Consider the following 20132-nt stretch of genomic DNA (forward strand, 5'->3'; position numbering starts at 1 on the left):
ACTCAGGACAAATTGGACAACTTTCGTGGTTCAGTTTCTCCTTTTACCATTGGGAAAATAAAAAAATTGTTGCTAAAAGATAACTTTTGTGACTAAAAAGTTAAATGTTCATTTTTTCCTTCCATGTTGCTTCTGCTGCTGTGAAGCACCTGAAGGGTTAATAAACTTCTTGAATGTGGTTTTGAGTACCTTGAGGGGTGCAGTTTTTAGAATGGTGTCACTTTTGGGTATTTTCAGCCATATAGACCCCTCAAACTGACTTCAAATGTGAGGTGGTCCCTAAAAAAAATGGTGTTGTAAAAATGAGAAATCGCTGGTCAAATTTTAACCCTTATAACTTCCTAACAAAAAAAAATTTTGTTTCCAAAATTGTGCTGATGTAAAGTAAACATGTGGGAAATGTTATTTATTAACTATTTTGTGTCACATATCTCTCTGGTTTAACAGAATAAAAATTCAAAATGTGAAAATTGCGAAATTTTCAAAATTTTCGCCAAATTTCCGTTTTTATCACAAATAAACGCAGAATTTATTGACCTAAATTTACCACTAACATGAAGCCCAATATGTCACGAAAAAACAATCTCAGAACCGCTAGGATCCGTTGAAGCGTTCCTGAGTAATTACCTCATAAAGGGACACTGGTCAGAATTGCAAAAAACGGCAAGGTCTTTAAGGTCAAAATAGGCTGGGTCATGAAGGGGTTAAAGCAAGTGTAAAGTTAAAGAAAAAAAGGTTTTTTAAAAAATATAAAGGTTTAATTCACCCCCCATTTAAAATACAACCAATAATAATAATAGACACAAAAGAGAATAGTAAAACCAAAAACACTCAGTTTGAAAAAATGTTGCAGTAATCCGCAAGTGCTAGTAAAAGATGTAAAAAACAGGGTATTTGGTTGATACGTTTTTTGCAAAAAATGTATACTAAGCTGCTCTACCAATCTTCACGGTATACCCTTATCAGAGCAGTCCTAACTAATGTATGCAATCCCTATCTGATGTATTTAAAAACCTGATCATCTGTATATAACCTGTGTGAACAGGGTTCAGAGAGGAAAAATCCATGTGTGCATACAGGGTAGAACAGCTATTGTGCAGATAGCCCAAGAGGAGTGGTGGAACTCCCCAGTCTTGTAGACACAAGAGAACAATTATGGAAACAGGAACACATGGGCTACTTGCACAGTGAACAAGTCTGTAGGATCATGTTCACACACCACCAAGAAACCTGAAGACACAAAAGAGAATAGTAAAACCAAAAACACTCAGTTTGAAAAAATGTTGCAGTAATCCGCAAGTGCAGATAGGGATTGCATACATTGGTTAGGACTGCTCTGATAAGGGTATACCGTGAAGATTGGTAGAGCAGCTTAGTATACATTTTTTGCAAAAAACGTATCAACCAAATACCCTGTTTTTTACATCTTTTACTAGCACTTGCGGATTACTGCAACATTTTTTCAAACTGAGTGTTTTTGGTTTTACTATTCTCTTTTGTGTCTTCAGGTTTCTTGGTGGTGTGTGAACATGATCATACAGACTTGTTCACTGTGCAAGTAGCCCATGTGTTCCTGTTTCAATAATAATAATAATATTAATAATAATAAAAAATACACATATTTGGTATTGCCGTGTTCAGAATCGCCCGATCTATCAGTATAAAGAAAATTAATCCAATCAGTAAATGGTGTAATGAGAAAACAACCCTGCCAGGACTTTTTTTTTTTTTTTTTGGTTGCCGCAACATTGCATTGAAACACAATAACGGTCGATCAAAGCATCATATCATCTACACCAAAATTTCAATTAAAAAAAAAGTCAGCTCGGCACGCAAAAAAATAAGCTCTTACCAGCCCCAGATCCCGAAAAATGGAGGCGCTTCGGGTCTTGGAACATTACGCAATATTTTTTATTTTTTTATACAAACCTGGATTTTTTTTTTTTTTCATCACTTAAATAAAAAAAAGAAACTAGACTTGTTTAGTGTCTCGTATTGACTTGGAGAATCATAATGGCAGGTCAGTTTTAGCATTTGGTGAACATGGTTAGAAAAAAAAAAAATATTGTGGGATTGCACCTTTTTTTTTTTTTTTTGCGACTTTGCAGCACTTGGAATTTTTTTCCCGTTTTCCAGTACATTACATGGTAAAAATCAGTCATGAGTAGTGTTGAGCGATACCGTCCGATACTTGAAAGTATCGGATAGTATCGGCCGATACCCGAAAAGTATCGGATATCACCGATATCCGATACCAATACAAGTCAATGGGACACCAAGTATCGGAATGTATCCTGATGGTTCCCAGGGTCTGAAGGAGAGGAAACTCTCCTTCAGGCCCTGGGATCCATAGTGAGGTGTAAAATAAAGAATTAAAATAAAAAATATTGATATATTCACCTCTCCGGTGGCCCCTGGACATCACCGCGGGTAACCGGCCGGCTTCTTTGTTTAAAATGAGCGTGTTTAGGACCTGAGAATGACGTCGCGGCTTCTGATTGGTCGCGTGGCGGTCACATGGGCGGCACGCGACCAATCAGAAGCCGTGACGTCATTCCTCAGGTCCTAAATTCCTAGAATGAGGAGTTTAGTGCCTGAGAATGACGTCGCGGCTTCTGATTGGTCGCGTGGCGGTCACATGGGCGGCACGCGACCAATCAGAAGCCGTGACGTCATTCTCAGGTCCTAAACACGCTCATTTTAAACAAAGAAGCCTGCCGGTTACCCGCGGTGATGTCCAGGGGCCGCCGGAGAGGTGAATATATCAATATTTTTTATTTTAATTCTTTATTTTACACCTCACTATGGATCCGATACCGATACCCGATACCACAAAAGTATCGGATCTCGGTATCGGAATTCCGATACCGCAAGTATCGGCCGATACCCGATACTTGCGGTATCGGAATGCTCAACACTAGTCATGAAGTGTTATCTGAGCGAGACCGATATAATATAAAATATGAAAATGTCCATGTGAGTGTTGTATATTACTTGTAAGGCCATGAAGCTAATGTGTCCTATCTCTCTAGGGGGCAGTATCCTGGGCACAAGATGCTCTGAAACCTATGAGACAAAGACGGCGCTTGTGAGCTTGTTCGGGATCCCATTGTGGTACCTGTCTCAGTCCCCCAGGGTGGTGATTCAGGTGAGTCGTCTGCATTTCTAGCTGCTACCATCTTCATGGCTTCTCTGTTTTTGAGGAAGCGATTATCAGAATATGACCTTTTTATTTTTTTAAGAATTTTTTTTGTCTTTTTTTTTTAAATACCACATTTATATTAATATAAATATAATATAATATGTGTGTATATATATATATATATATATATATAATTTCCCTCATGCATCATCTCTGAAAAGAATACCGCCATGTATCATGTAAAATATTTACAGAAAATGTAATCCGTTCATGAATAACGGACGTTCTGGTATCAGCCATTGATTTGTGACTATGCTGTAAGCGCCCACAGGAAAGCGGCCAGCAGGCTAATGGTGATTTCTGCCTTCCTTTTCCAGCCGGACATGTACCCCGGTAACTGCTGGGCCTTTAAAGGGGCCCAAGGATATTTGGTGGTGCGACTTTCAATGGAGATTTTTCCGACGGCCTTCTCGCTGGAGCATATTCCCAAGTCTATGTCCCCGACTGGGAACATCACCAGTGCTCCGAAGGACTTTGCTGTGTATGTAAGTAAAGGTGGATGTTTGTTTCGGATTTCTGCATCACACATCTTTCTCTGATGAAACTGACGCGTTTCTCTGCCTATAAGGGCCTGGAAAACGAGTATCAAGAAGGTGGCACCCTATTAGTGCAGGCTGTGTACAGTGAAGACGGAGAGCCTCTGCAAGTGTTCCATGTCACGGTAAGATGGTTTTTCATCCTCCTGCTTAGCATTCAACAAGTCCAGAAGCGATGTATACATATTACAGTAGATATGGGGTGAAATAAATCTGTAGCTAAAGAAGCAAATCCAGCAACAAATATTTTTAAAAAACTATTTCATGTACATTAAAAGCGCATGGATAACCGCAAACGCGTTTCAGAGTCCTTCACTCATTTCATAAAATAAATCAGTGGGTTATAGCTCATGACGCCTACAACATTACAAAACTGCAGTATTAGTAGGAGATGCCATATGGGCAGGTGGTCGGTGGGAGTACCGTTCCTGGGGCCCCTACCAGTACTCAGAAGGAAGGGCCACAGCCCTCATTAAAGGGGTCAACTCATTAGACATTACCTGTTTCAGAATGTGGGTTTCTCCTATTGTTGGCTATTCGCTGCCCACTTGGGTAAAATCTTAATGGGTCCTGTGATGTAAATTTTAAAATCCATAAGGCCTCTCCAGGAAAGATGGGAAGCACTAATCATTCTAGCCCCCTTTGAAGCAGAGCACTCCCTGCAGAGTACAGGTAATTAAACAGGAAAGGTCCTTCTGGGAAAACTGATATCAAAAGGAGATGTGCGCTTTCCCAGGCACGGACCATTCACACAGCACAGATGGTAGCCAGTCCGACTCCGAGGTCCAAATAAAAATATTTGGGTTTGGATCAATCTATATCCCATAAATGTCTGTCTTCTGGCGTTGTAATAAAGGGATGGACATGACACGTTCACTCACGTCGCCATGGGGCCACTAGAATCCCCCCAACTGAGTAACTTCGTCAAAGATTGTGTAATCCGGGTCATCTTTGGTCCCTATGTAAAGGTAAAATCACGATAAATATGACGTCTACATCAAACGCCGGTGATCTTCAGGAGCGAAGATATTGTGATTTTTGTGAATCTCATAATTTTCTGAAACTGTAGCCGCATCCTATGACCTGCCCTGTTACGAGTATCCAGAGGGGAGGTAATTTGTGTCCATAACAGGCCAATGCCAAATTTTGGACCTTGTCAGTCTGTGGAAGTCCTAGTTCTGCTGTGGGTTCTGTCCATGCTTCCCTTCTCTGAGCTATTTCTGTGACCAGATTTAGCAAGCGCTTTCGTAATCCCTTTTATGTATGGGCAGCACGGTGGCGCAGTGGTTAGCACAGCAGCCTTGCAGCGCTGGGGTCCTGGGTTCTAATCCCACCCAGGACAACATCTGCAAAGAGTTTGTATGTTCTCTCCGTGTTTGCGTGGGTTTCCTCCGGGTACTCCGGTTTCCTCCCACATTCCAAAGATAGGGATTCTAGATTGTGAGCCCCAATGGGGACAGTGATGATAATGTGTGCAAAACTGTAAAGCGCTGCGGAATATGTTAGCGCTATATAAAAATAAATATTTATTATTTATTCTATATATCGTATTGTTTTGTTCACATTTTGTATCCTCTTGCATACTTTTGTAATACACACTGCCTATCTTTCTGGATTAAATATAAAATTTTATAGCTGTGTTCCTCTTGCTCTGTAAACCGCACCCCAGAAGCCATACGCTACCTGTAATAAGCGTCCAGTCGGCCTATATAAACGGCTGATGGTGACAGCTAGTAGTTTGGCCCACTAGTTGAAAAAGCCTGTGGCCTTGTCTGTTAATTTTCAGTCAATTGCATAATTGTCCTCACGATAGGGGGAAGCAGAGGGCTGTTCGTGACAAAAAGGTAACATTGGTGAGTACCGTACAGGTTCACTGACATCTAGGGCTTGGTGCTTTCTCGCCAAGGGCCACATAACAATCGCCTAGTCTACGTGTCTGTTATGTGAGCCTCTTTGCCATACATTTTCATTCTTCATATTAAAGGGGCTGAACTTGAGTCATATTCTTTTATTGCAAAAAGTGAGTAAAAACAAAAGTCATTAAGTTATACATTTGTATAAATAGAGCTACTCGAATATGGCCACAGATGCCAAGATATACAAATGCTACAGACAAGACAAAATAATGGGCACAAGTAATAGTCATCAACAGTATCCCCAATCAAACTAAAGTGCCAGTGCATATTCTCCAGAGATATAGGGATGGCCAGATCCTAAGTGTCATAGAGGTAAGTATACATTAGTAACATAGAGATTACTCACTGTTCTTCGGTCAGTTACCTGTCATAGAGAGCTCACCACCTAAAACACTAAGGGTATGTGCACACGATGCAGATTTAGTGCAGAAAAATCTGCTGCAGTTCTGCACTAAATCTGCATCTCCTGGCAGAATCTGCAGGTGCGTTTTTGATGCGTTTTTTGAGTACAAATCTGCACAAAAAACGCATCAAAAACGCACCTGCAGATTTCTATTATGGAGGGGTGCAGAAACGCTGCAGAACTGCACAAAAGAAGTGACAGGCACTTCTGTGAAAACTGCAGCGTTTCTGCGCAGATTTTTCTGCACCATGTGCACAGCTTTTTTTTTTTTTCATATTGATTTACATTGTACTGTGATCACAGTGCAGTTCTGCAGCGTTTCTGCTGCAGAAAAATCTGCTGCAGTTCTGCACTAAATCTGCATCGTGTGCACATACCCTAAGGGGGCCATACATATTGTAAGGCGTCTCACTCGTATTGATGTCCATCTGTAGTCACGCGCCCCGACGCACGTTTCGCAATGGCTTCTTATGACGGTATCTACATTTCAGATTTTTTTTTTAATTTTTACTTGAACTTGAATCATGTCTGCTTTCTGCAGAAAACAGCGCCACAATCTCAGTGGGGTTATACCCGCTATTGCAACTCTGCTTCTTTGAAGTGAATGGGGCCCAGTTGCTATAAGAAACACAACCTGTTTCTTAAAAAAAAAAAAAGCAGATATATTTTGTATTTCTATACAGCGCCTTTCAATACAGTAGTAGTTCACAAAATTTGTGGGATTTTTGCTCTCCATCTATAAATTGAATTTTTTTTTTCTATCTTGCAGGAAAATAACAGAGATTCTTTCCAGATCGTGGAGCTGCGGATCCTCTCCAATTGGGGTCATAACAACTATACGTGTCTGTATCGCTTCAGAGCACACGGAACACCGGCAAAGTAAAACCCCAATAAAGGTATTCGCAAAACAAACACTTGTAATATTGTAAATATTGAAAACCTGGAATATATCAAACACAAGGGTAGGAGAGACGTTCCATTGAGGATCCACAAGGCCAAGAAGAACATAACCTACCAGAGCATTTATAGTCTGGCCGGCCAAGGCCATGCGGGATGCACTTAGCAGTTGCCAGAATGTGGTTTTTTTTTTTCAAATTTTATTTTTTTTCTCTTTAAGATAAAAACGAACAAAAAAATGCTGCATGCCGACCACTCAGGATTGAAAGACCAGTTAGCAGGAAACTATATCATCCTCCTATGGAAACCCACTGAATGGTGTGAGCGTATCTAGAAGATCCCCCACCCAGGTCTGGACCACCCTGCATCATGTAGTTCTAGCAGAGCCGGCAGGTTCTCGCACCGTAATCTGGATCAGCCCGAGACGTATGGACAATCCTTCGGTCGTCCCTCGTGTATGAAGTGGCTACTGAAGACCTGAAGAACGGAAGTTACCAAAGCTCGTTTCGATCATCCATTAGTTTAATTAAAATTACATTTTTGCTTTAGGATCTTCGGTTTGGGGGGGGAGGGTGCATGTATGTTTCATTTTCCTTTGCTAACATATCCCCCTAAAGAGAGGAAAAAGAAAAATCTAGCATCATTGTGTTGTCCATTGATTAAAAAAAAACAAAAAAAAAACAACTACATATCAACATCCTCTTTCAGAAATGGAATAGTCTTCTCTGAAAACGCCACTAATGCCGGGAGCAGACGCCACTATTTTAATGTCCGGAGTTACGTCACCTCCTGTGAGGTCCTGGAGTGGTTATAAGATCACATTAGGGTTGTGGATATAAAACTGATTTTAAAATGCAGCTTTCTCGCAGCCTCCTGACACCAGCCTGGAAAAAAGTCTACAGTTTCTACTAAAGGGAACAACCTTTTTTTTTTTTTTTTTTTTTTTGGAGGAGGTGCTCTTTTAAGGCTTTGACACCTCCACCGACCCGATGAGCGAGTTATGTCATGTCTCATACCTGCCGGGACTGACCGGTGCCATCCATTTGTCCAATTCTACTTTTGTATCAGGAGGCGATCAGAGTCGGTGGTGTCACATGCGCTGACAATACTTGCCCACGTGTCCCGCCAAGTATCAGTAAATTTGACGTAAACCTTTTAATGTAGACCCATCTCGATACTCCTTTTGCTGTAGCATTTGGACGTTGCTGGAATAGGGTTTTCTGGACAAGCCTTATAACCCCCTCCCCCCCCCCCGTGATATGTGCAATTTTTTGCTCTTTCGGCATCTGCCTTCCTTCTCCATGTTCAGTATCGTTTTATTTGTGTATTTTAAATTATATTGAGAAGAATGTCCAAAAAGTCATATTTTTTTTGTTTATAGAAGCCTATTTTTTTTTTCTACAAGATCTGAAGCTGAGGTTCATGCTTCTCGATGAAGAACTGGAGAACGCTGACTGGCTTTTCGAATAGTTTATACATATATTGCATAACAGTCCAGAAACGCAAGCAACGGGGCTACTCATGAGATGTACAGAAATAACAATACCGGGCTCCTTACTGCTGGGGTGGACGGGTTAAAGGGACTTTAAAAAAAAAACTTTTTTTTTTTTTCAAAGGAAAATAATAAAAAAAACTAATTTATTTTTAAAGATACCGCATAGGACTGCAATGTATTTTTGTAAAGGCTTTTTGAGCGCTTTTGTTTTTCAGTATGTGTTTTTTGCTTTGCTATATATTGATGATAAAATGTTGAAATGTTTTAAATAAAGAGTTTACTTTTTGAGTGCATGTAATATTTGGAAAGCTAAATAAACAGTGTACTACTTTTCTGTAACCTGCAGCCTATTATTCAGTATCCGACTTGGTGGACGGACTGCATGATTAATCTGATGCCACCTACTGTCATAAACATGCATGCCCGGAACTGTGGTGCTCGCATGTCTACTTCTTTTGTGTTCGAAAAGGAGACTAATTTTTTTTTTTTTTCATGGCCAAAAGTATTGACACCCCTGCAATTCTGTCAGATAATACTCAGTTTCTTCCTGAAAATGATTGCAAACACAAATTCTTTGTTATTCTTTGTCCTAAAGCCAAATTGGATATAATTCCACACCAAACATAAAAATGGGGTGGAATAAAGTAACATAGTAACATAGTTAGTAAGGCCGAAAAAAGACATTTGTCCATCCAGTTCAGCCTATATTCCATCATAATAAATACCCAGATCTACGTCCTTCTACAGAACCTAATAATTGTATGATACAATATTGTTCTGCTCCAGGAAGACATCCAGGCCTCTCTTGAACCCCTCGACTGAGTTCGCCATCACCACCTCCTCAGGCAAGCAATTCCAGATTCTCACTGCCCTAACAGTAAAGAATCCTCTTCTATGTTGGTGGAAAAACCTTCTCTCCTCCAGACGCAAAGAATGCCCCCTTGTGCCCGTCACCTTCCTTGGTATAAACAGATCCTCAGCGAGATATTTGTATTGTCCCCTTATATACTTATACATGGTTATTAGATCGCCCCTCAGTCGTCTTTTTTCTAGACTAAATAATCCTAATTTCGCTAATCTATCTGGGTATTGTAGTTCTCCCATCCCCTTTATTAATTTTGTTGCCCTCCTTTGTACTCTCTCTAGTTCCATTATATCCTTCCTGAGCACCGGTGCCCAAAACTGGACACAGTACTCCATGTGCGGTCTAACTAGGGATTTGTACAGAGGCAGTATAATGCTCTCATCATGTGTATCCAGACCTCTTTTAATGCACCCCATGATCCTGTTTGCCTTGGCAGCTGCTGCCTGGCACTGGCTGCTCCAGGTAAGTTTATCATTAACTAGGATCCCCAAGTCCTTCTCCCTGTCAGATTTACCCAGTGGTTTCCCGTTCAGTGTGTAATGGTGATATTGATTCCTTCTTCCCATGTGTATAACCTTACATTTATCATTGTTAAACCTCATCTGCCACCTTTCAGCCCAAGTTTCCAACTTATCCAGATCCATCTGTAGCAGAATACTATCTTCTCTTGTATTAACTGCTTTACATAGTTTTGTATCATCTGCAAATATCAATATTTTACTGTGTAAACCTTCTACCAGATCATTAATGAATATGTTGAAGAGAACAGGTCCCAATACTGACCCCTGCGGTACCCCACTGGTCACAGCGACCCAGTTAGAGACTATACCATTTATAACCACCCTCTGCTTTCTATCACTAAGCCAGTTACTAACCCATTTACACACATTTTCCCCCAGACCAAGCATTCTCATTTTGTGTACCAACCTCTTGTGCGGCACGGTATCAAACGCTTTGGAAAAATCGAGATATACCACGTCCAATGACTCACCGTGGTCCAGCCTATAGCTTACCTCTTCATAAAAACTGATTAGATTGGTTTGACAGGAGCGATTTCTCATAAACCCATGCTGATATGGAGTTAAACAGTTATTCTCATTAAGATAATCCAGAATAACATCCCTCAGAAACCCTTCAAATATTTTACCAACAATAGAGGTTAGACTTACTGGCCTATAATTTCCAGGTTCACTTTTAGAGCCCTTTTTGAATATTGGCACCACATTTGCTATGCGCCAATCCTGCGGAACAGACCCTGTCGCTATAGAGTCCCTAAAAATAAGAAATAATGGTTTATCTATTACATTACTTAGTTCTCTTCGTACTCGTGGGTGTATGCCATCCGGACCCGGAGATTTATCTATTTTAATCTTATTTAGCCGGTTTCGCACCTCTTCTTGGGTTAGATTGGTGACCCTTAATATAGGGTTTTCATTGTTTCTTGGGATTTCACCTAGCATTTCATTTTCCACCGTGAATACCGTGGAGAAGAAGGTGTTTAATATGTTAGCTTTTTCCTCGTCATCTACAACCATTCTTTCCTCACTATTTTTTTAAGGGGCCTACATTTTCAGTTTTTATTCTTTTACTATTGATATAGTTGAAGAACAGTTTGGGATTAGTTTTACTCTCCTTAGCAATGTGCTTCTCTGTTTCCTTTTTGGCAGCTTTAATTAGTTTTTTAGATAAAGTATTTTTCTCCCTATAGTTTTTTAGAGCTTCAATGGTGCCATCCTGCTTTAGTAGTGCAAATGCTTTCTTTTTACTGTTAATTGCCTGTCTTACTTCTTTGTTTAGCCACATTGGGTTTTTCCTATTTCTAGTCCTTTTATTCCCACAAGGTATAAACCGCTTACACTGCCTATTTAGGATGTTCTTAAACATTTCCCATTTATTATCTGTATTCTCATTTCTGGGGATATTGTCCCAGTCTACCAGATTAAGGGCATCTCTAAGCTGTTCAAACTTTGCCTTCCTAAAGTTCAATGTTTTTGTGACTCCCTGACAAGTCCCCCTAGTGAAAGACAGGTGAAACTGTACAATATTGTGGTCGCTATTTCCTAAATGCCCGACCACCTGCAGATTTGTTATTCTGTCAGGTCTATTAGATAGTATTAGGTCTAAAAGTGCTGCTCCTCTGGTTGGATTCTGCACCAATTGTGAAAGATAATTTTTCTTGGTTATTAGCAGAAACCTGTTGCCTTTATGGGTTTCACAGGTTTCTGTTTCCCAGTTAATATCCGGGTAGTTAAAGTCCCCCATAACCAGGACCTCATTATGGGTTGCAGCTTCATCTATCTGCTTTAGAAGTAGACTTTCCATGCTTTCTGTTATATTTGGGGGTTTGTAACAGACCCCAATGAGAATTTTGTTACCATTTTTCCCTCCATGAATTTCAACCCATATGGACTCGACATCCTCATTCCCTTCGCTAATATCCTCCCTTAAAGTGGACTTTAGACAAGACTTTACATAGAGACAAACCCCTCCTCCTCTCCGATTTTTACGATCCTTTCTAAACAGACTGTAACCCTGTAAGTTAACTGCCCAGTCATAGCTTTCATCTAACCATGTCTCGGTTATTCCCACTATGTCAAAGTTACCTGTAGATATTTCTGCTTCTAGTTCTTCCATCTTGTTTGTCAGGCTTCTGGCGTTTGCGAGCATGCAGTTTAGAGGATTTTGTTTTGTTCCAATCTCCTCACTGTGGATTGTTTTAGAAATGTTCTTACCTCCCTTCTGAGTATGTTTTCCTGGGTCGTCTTTGTTCGAGTCTAATGTTTTTCTTCCCGTCCCCTCTTCTTCTGTTGTGTTGGCACTGTTCGAAAAATCATGTGATGCTTCTCTAATTTGTGTAATTAACAGCACCTGTAACTTACCTGTGGCACCTAACAGGTGTTGGCAATAACTAAATCACACTTGCAGCCAGTTGACATGGATTAAAGTTGACTCAACCTCTGTCCTGTGTCCTTGTGTGTACCACATTGAGCATGGAGAAAAGAAAGAAGACCAAAGAACTGTCTGAGGACTTGAGAAACCAAATTGTGAGGAAGCATGAGCAATCTCAAGGCTACAAGTCCATCTCCAAAGACCTGAATGTTCCTGTGTCTACCGTGCGCAGTGTCTTCAAGAAGTGTAAAGCCCATGGCACTGTGGCTAACCTCCCTAGATGTGGACGGAAAAGAAAAATTGACAAGAGATTTCAACGCAAGATTGTGCGGATGTTGGATAAAGAACCTAGACTAACATCCAAACAAGTTCAAGCTGCCCTGCAGTCCGAGGGTACAACAGTATCAACCCGTACTATCCGTCGGCATCTGAATGAAAAGGGACTGTATGGTAGGAGACCCAGGAAGACCCCACTTCTTACCCCGAGACATAAAAAAGCCAGGCTGGAGTTTGCCAAAACTTACCTGAAAAAGCCTAAAACGTTTTGGAAGAATGTTCTCTGGTCAGATGGGACAAAAGTAGAGCTTTTTGGGCAAAGGCATCAACATAGAGTTTACAGGAGAGAAAAAAGACATTCAAAGAAAAGAACACGGTTCCTACAGTCAAACATGGCGGAGGTTCCCTGATGTTTTGGGGGTTGCTTTGCTGCCTCTGGCACTGGACTGCTTGACCGTGTGCATGGCATTATGAAGTCTGAAGACTACCAACAGCATAATGTAGGGCCCAGTGTGAGAAAGCTGGGTCTCCCTCAGAGGTCATGGGTCTTCCAGCAGGACAATGACCCAAAACACACTTCAAAAATCACCAGAAAATGGTTTGAGGGAAAGCACTGGAGACTTCTAAGGTGGCCAGCAATGAGTCCAGACCTGAATCCCATAGAACACCTGTGGAGAGATCTAGAAATGGCAGTTTGGAGAAGGCACCCTTCAAATATCAGGGACCTGGAGCAGTTTGCCAAAGAAGAATGGTCTAAAATTCCAGCAGAGCATTGTAAGAAACTCATTGATGGTTACCGGAAGCGGTTGGTCGCAGTTATTTTGGCTAAAGGTTGTGCAACCAAGTATTAGGCTCAGGGTGCCAATACTTTTGTCTGGCCCATTTTTGGAGTTTTGTATGGAATGATCAATGTTTTGCTTTTTGCTTCATTCTCTTTTGTGTTTTTTCATTTAAGACAAATTAAATGAAGCTAATAATACCAAATAATTTGTGATTGCAATCATTTTCAGGAAGAAACTGAGTATTATCTGACAGACTTGCAGGGGTGTCAATACTTTTGGCCATGACACTGTGTGTGTGTATATATGTATGTATGAGTGTGTGTGTGTGTGTGTATATATATATATATATATATATATATATGCCATCATTAGGGTCCCCATCAAATAGTAATATGCAATCCTCAGCAGTGCAGATCTACTTCTTTATTTAAATAAGTTGAAAGAAAAACCGGCGTGGGATCCTCCCTATTTTTTTGACAGCCAGCCTTGCTAAAGCTAACAGTTGACCAGTATTCTCTGGCTATTCTACCAATCCCCCCTCCCCCCCCCCCGCCTCAAATTAGCAGCCCGCAGCTGCCCAGAAAAGGCGCATCTATTAGATGAGCCAATTCTGGCCCTTTGCCCAGCTCTTCTCCCTTTCCCTGTAGCGGTGTCGAGTGGGGTTCATATATGTGGGGTTGATGTCACCTTTGTATTCTCGAGTGACATCAATCCCACAGCTTAGTAATGGAGAGGCATCTATAAGACACCTATTAATCCTATAGTTACATGGTAAATAAAGACAAAGCCTATTTAAAGTCCTTTATTAGAAATAAGACTAAACACAGTTTTACATTTTTATTAAAAAATAATAAACACAGGTGAGTATAACGCCTATTTCCACTGAACCCTTCTTCTCCTATAATAAAACAAAAATGGAAAATATACCATACTTGTCCGTTGTTCTGTCCCACACCGTAATCCATATCTGGAGAATATATAGTTTTCAACCTGAACGATGCCAAGATGCGACCGTCCAGGCTGAGAACCACTGGTGACTGAGCTGCTGCGAGCATCACTGACGAGCGGTGACCTCATCGAGGTTACCGCCGGTCCGTGAGACTGTTCCCAGCAGGAACCGTGATTCACCTGCATTCACTACACGTCACATGACACGTATATACACACAGTGCACTGATCAAAAAATGGGATCAGTCAAACACACTGTAACTCCAAGCCAATCACACTCTTGTGACATCACCCTGTCCAGTTATGAAGCAACACAGATTGTGAATCCATTTCTCCTGCTGTTGTGAAAATGGAACAATGTAGAAATGATCGGCAATTAGCAACACAACCCTTATAACGGAGTGGTTCTGCAGGGACTGACCACTAGAAATGAGCGAACATCGTCGGCTCCCCCCTTATCAGAATAGCTATAGCACTTACCGAATAGGCTGCATCGGGAACCCGGATACCTGGAGCGCTCCCGATAATCAGCTGTTCGATATTTATCAAATGATATGTACCCCAAAATAGTACCAATAACTAGTACAGCTCCTGCAGCATCGGCGGAGAAATAGAAAAGTTACGGGGATTGGAAATTGGCGACAAACCCAAGCTACAATTTTTATTATTTTTTTTAAATAAAAAAAAAAAAAGTGGTATCGCCGTAACTACCGACCAAAAGAATCAGGTTTCCAGGTAATTTGTCATACAATGAACAAGTTAAAAAAAAAAAAAAAAACAATGGCGGAATTGTTTTTTTATTTTTTTGTCAACTATATGGATTTTCACCTTTTTTTTAATACTGTTTTTAGTGATTTTAACATAAATGAACACACAGAATCCTGTGCTTCTGACCCAAGTATCATAACAGTCCACTAAATTGCTATATCCTGTAGTTATAACTTCCATTAACATATTTTATCCCTCCCTGCGTGCATCATTACTCACGCCAATTTAATAAGAACTGTTTATGTCCACCAACACATTGTAATAAGTACCAATTTGTATTTTTAATATTGCTTTTTAAGTCTGTTCTCAGACTCTAAATCGAGAGTGGGAATAAAAGACGACCATCTTGTAAAGAATTTTTCTTTATCAAAGTCTCCAACCAGTCCACCCTAAACAGATAATGAATTTTTGTTAGTATTAGTGATCTCGCTGGGGCCTCCGAATTTAACCACTGATGCGGTATACTTTTCCTGACCGCTGAGGCCCAAATCACCAGTATGGCCTTCAAATATTGAGGTAGTGATCTCTGAGACTCCTCCAAGATATTGAAAATTGCCCACTGTGGGGTGAGGGGAAACTCAATGGAATGAATTCATGGGGGACATCTTAAACTGTGTCTAAGCCCTATGCCTAAGTAATAAAGCCATATCTGTATAGCTACTATATGGAATAACTATTCTTTGTGTCATAGTAGCTTCTAAAATATCCTGTACCTCCATCTCGCCGGGCCTGTGTCCTTTGCATCTCATGACCAATCTCTGCACAAAGCAGAAATGTATGTAAGGCTACTTTCACACTTACGTTGTTTTGTATCCGTCACAATGCATCGTTTTGGGGAAAAAACGCATCCTGCAAATTTGCCCACAGGATGCGGTTTTTTGTCCCATAGACTTGATTGCCAACGGATCGCGACTTATGGCCACATGTTGCGTCCATCGTGCACTGGTTGCGTCGGATTTTGGCGGCCCGTCGTCTGGAGAAAACGTTTAAGGGAACGTTTTTCCGTGTAGACCCCACACTAATCCCAGCGAGTGGGCGTCATATCTGAAGAATGAAATGAAGGCACGTAGGGAACCCCCTCCCCCAACATTAACAACTTAATCCCACCAATAATCATGCCCAAGGCATAAATGAACCTGAACCTGTTCAAAAAGGATCAATGTCTCAACAAGTGTCAAACATGGAGGGTGACGTCACCCTATTAGGCAAAAAGGTAAAGGAGAAATCATGTCCCGTGACCTCTGGTCTCGTCCGAGGCCAGCGTAGTTGATTGGGTATTTACTATAAAGATGTTGCAGTGCTTTTTCCGGGTCATTAAATACCCAGTTTTTCCCATTCGTGGAAAAGCATAAAATTGCAACCCCAAAATGAGTATTCTTTCCTGCCAGTATTGCACATGCGGGGTTAAGAGCTTTGCGTTTAGTACAGCAGCCGAGTAGTCTGGAAAAGAAACGGCTTACGGTGATCATATGATAATGATTGCTTCTTCATATATGCCGATAATAAACTAATTTTTATCTTGAAAATCAAAGGCCTGAAATATTACTGGACGTGGTCTAGAGTCTGCATCATTCCTGGGAGGGCCCAAGCAATGGACTCTTTCAATTTTCTTGGCCCCCGAAGGTGGTGTTAAGTTTAGTGCTTTTGGGAGCCAATCCAAGACCACCCCATCAAATTCGATTTGATCGATTTAGAGAGTCCGACCAATTTCCGATTGTTACGGCGAGATCTGTTCTCTAAATCGTCAATCGAGGGTAGAGCTGGTCATGCAGCGGTTCAGGTTGAGGAATCACTGCAGGCTCTAGGCTTGTCGGAAGAGGAGAGTCTTCAGGTTCCTTTTGAAGGTTTCCGTTGTAGGCGAGAGTCTGATGTGTTGGGGTAGAGCGTTCCAGAGTACAGGGGAAGCACAGGAGAAGTCTTGGATGTGGTTGTTGGAAGAAGAGATGAGGAGAGTAGAGAAGGAGATCATGAGAGGATCGGAGGTTGCGTGTAGGTAAGTACCGGGAGACCATGTCACAGATGGGTGGAGGAGACAGGTTGTGGATGGCTTTGTATGTCAGTGTGAGGGTTTTGAACTGGAGCCTCTGGGCAATGGGGAGCCAGTGAAGGGATTGGCAGAGGAGAGACTAGGGAATAACGGGGAGACAGGTGGATTAGTCGGGCAGCAGAGTGTAGGATGGATTTTAAGTAGTGCCACAGTGTTAGAGGGAAGGCCAGAGAGTAGGAGGTTGCAGTAGTCCAGGCGGGAGATGATGAGGGCATGGACTAGTGTTTTCGTGGTTTCGTAGTCAAGGAATCAGAGCCAAGTCACTGAATGAGAATTGCACAGCACAGTGACAGCACCTGAATCCAGCAGGGGGCAGCACCATCCGGGACGGAGTCCATGTGCCATTCTGGAGTGTGAAAGCAAAGGCTCCAAGTGATACAAGACTGAGTGCTCAGTACCTTTATATCTTTCTCTGTGCTCCGACTCCTCCAAGTTGTGGGCTGAGATAGATGAGCACAGCCTGCCTGGCCTGGCCCAGCTCCACTGCTCTGCAGATCCCACACCGCCAGCCTTTCTGGCCTGCCTCCGACTTCACTCCGGTATGTGCTTCTGTATTTCGGTCACCGTCGCTGTTCTCCTCCGCTAGCAGGTATCCGACGTCCTCTTCTCCCCGTATACCTTGTAGTCCAGGAGTGGTATGGTGTGCGCCGATACGGCCTCCCACTGCCGCCTCTGTCTGAAGCCGCGTGTTTCTCAGCGCTGCCTGCGCCTGGTACCTCCAGAATCTCCGGGGAGCTGGACCCGATGCTGGGAGTCCTTGCCCGAGCCTTATCAGCGCTGCCTGCGCCTGGTACCTCCAGAATCCCTGGGGAGCTGGACCCGATGCTGGGAGTCCTTGCCCGAGCCTTATCAGCGCTGCCTGCGCCTGGTACCTCCAGAATCCCTGGGGAGCTGGACCCGATGCTGGGAGTCCTTGCCCGAGCCTTATCAGCGCTGCCTGCGCCTGGTACCTCCAGAATCCCTGGGGAGCTGGACCCGATGCTGGGAGTCCTTGCCCGAGCCTTATCAGCGCTGCCTGCGCCTGGTACCTCCAGAATCCCTGGGGAGCTGGACCCGATGCTGGGAGTCCTTGCCCGAGCCTTATCAGCGCTGCCTGCGCCTGGTACCTCCAGAATCCCTGGGGAGCTGGACCCGATGCTGGGAGTCCTTGCCCGAGCCTTATCAGCGCTGCCTGCTGAGTTTGGCGCTATGATGGCAGTGGACTTACATCTGCCGTTGGGGAGCTCAGTTAAAATGCGGCCATCTTAGGCTACTTTCACACTAGCGTTAACTGCAATCCGTCACAATGCGTCGTTTTGCAGAAAAAACGCATCCTGCAAAAGTGCTTGCAGGATGCGTTTTTTCCCCATAGACTTGTATTGACGACGCATTGCAACGGATTGCCACACGTCGCATCCGTCGTGCAACGGATGCGTTGTGCTTTGGCGGACCGTCGGGAGCAAAAAACGCTACACGTAACGTTTTTTGCTCCTGACGGACCGCTTTTTCCGACCGCGCATGCGCGGCCGGAACTCCGACCCCACCTCCCCGCACCTCACAATGGGGCAGCGGATGCGCCGGAGAAATGCATCCGCTGCCTCCGTTGTGCAGTCCGTTAAACGCTAGCGTCGGAATCTCTGCCCAACGCATTGCGACGGGGAGATTCCGACGCTAGTGTGAAAGTAGCCTTATAGCTTCGCCTCCCGGAAGTTTTTTTTAATGACATTCTATGGTAAAACTAGGTGTTTCCAGCCAGCTAACGCTCGGCACGCTCATTGCGATCTAATTAACGCTGCTGGTGATTAAACTAAAGTAAATAATGACAACATTCAATAGCGCTTAGGCAGGGGGTAAATTAAATTAAAATGAAGTTAATAACAATAATAATAATTAAAAATCGGAAGGAGCCTCGTGTGGTAATGCGGTGGGGGCGGGATTATGTGTGGTGATGCGGTGGGGGCGGGATTATGTGTGGTGATGCGGTGGGGGCGGGATTATGTGTGGTAATGCGGTGGGGGCGGGATTATGTGTGGTGATGTGGAGGGGCGGGGTTGTGTGGTAATGCGGTGGGGGCGGGATTATGTGTGGTAATGCGGTGGGGGCGGGATTATGTGTGGTAATGTGGTGGGGGCGGGATTATGTGTGGTGATGTGGAGGGGCGGGGTTGTGTGGTAATGTGGTGGGGGCGGGATTATGTGTGGTGATGTGGAGGGGCGGGGTTGTGTGGTAATGTGGTGGTGGCGGGATTATGTGTGGTAATGTGGTGGCGGGATTATGTGTGGTAATGTGGTGGTGGCGGGATTATGTGTGGTAATGTGGTGGCGGGATTATGTGTGGTGATGTGGTGGGGGCGGGATTATGTGTGGTGATGTGGTGGGGGCGGGATTATGTGTGGTGATGTGGGGGGCGGGATTATGTGTGGTAATGTGGTGGGGGAGGGATTATGTGTGGTGATGTGGAGGGGCGGGGTTGTGTGGTGATGTGGGGGGCGGGATTATGTGTGGTGATGTGGAGGGGCGGGGTTGTGTGGTGATGTGGTGGGGGGCGGGATTGTGTGTGGTAATGTGGTGGGGGCGGGATTATGTGTGGTGATGTGGAGGGGCGGGGTTGTGGTAATGCGGTGGGGGCGGGATTGTGTGGTAATGTGGTGGGGGCGGGATTATGTGTGGTGATGTGGAGGGGCGGGGTTGTGTGGTAATGTGGTGGTGGCGGGATTATGTGTGGTAATGTGGTGGTGGCGGGATTATGTGTGGTAATGTGGTGGTGGCGGGATTATGTGTGGTAATGTGGTGGTGGCGGGATTATGTGGTAATGTGGTGGTGGCGGGATTATGTGTGGTAATGTGGTGGGGGCGGGATTATGTGTGGTGATGTGGTGGGGGCGGGATTATGTGTGGTGATGTGGGGGGCGGGATTATGTGTGGTAATGTGGTGGGGGCGGGATTATGTGTGGTGATGTGGAGGGGCGGGGTTGTGTGGTGATGTGGGGGGCGGGATTATGTGTGGTGATGTGGAGGGGCGGGGTTGTGTGGTGATGTGGTGGGGGGCGGGATTATGTGTGGTAATGTGGTGGGGGCGGGATTATGTGTGGTGATGTGGAGGGGCGGGGTTGTGTGGTAATGTGGTGGTG

General features: G+C 43.5%; 1 protein-coding gene across 7 annotated transcripts in view; it reads left to right on the forward strand.

The window, feature by feature from the left end:
• SUN1 (Sad1 and UNC84 domain containing 1) overlaps window positions 1-8788 on the forward strand; it is a 77714-nt gene extending 68926 nt beyond the window's left edge. For 6 of the 7 annotated variants that reach the window (XM_069734258.1, XM_069734255.1, XM_069734259.1 and 3 more), the window contains 5 exons: window positions 3033-3148; window positions 3520-3687; window positions 3771-3863; window positions 6827-6953; window positions 7175-8788. In XM_069734258.1, the coding sequence (XP_069590359.1) occupies window positions 3033-3148; window positions 3520-3687; window positions 3771-3863; window positions 6827-6940 (491 nt within the window). In that variant the 3' untranslated portion in view covers window positions 6941-6953; window positions 7175-8788. Of the gene's footprint in view, window positions 1-3032; window positions 3149-3519; window positions 3688-3770; window positions 3864-6826; window positions 6957-7174 lie in introns of those variants that run through there. The other variant, XM_069734256.1, reaches the window with a different exon arrangement.
• The last annotated feature ends 11344 nt before the right edge of the window (window positions 8789-20132 follow it).

This window comes from Ranitomeya imitator, chromosome 7, assembly GCF_032444005.1.
Source record: "Ranitomeya imitator isolate aRanImi1 chromosome 7, aRanImi1.pri, whole genome shotgun sequence".
NCBI lineage: Eukaryota > Metazoa > Chordata > Amphibia > Anura > Dendrobatidae > Ranitomeya > Ranitomeya imitator.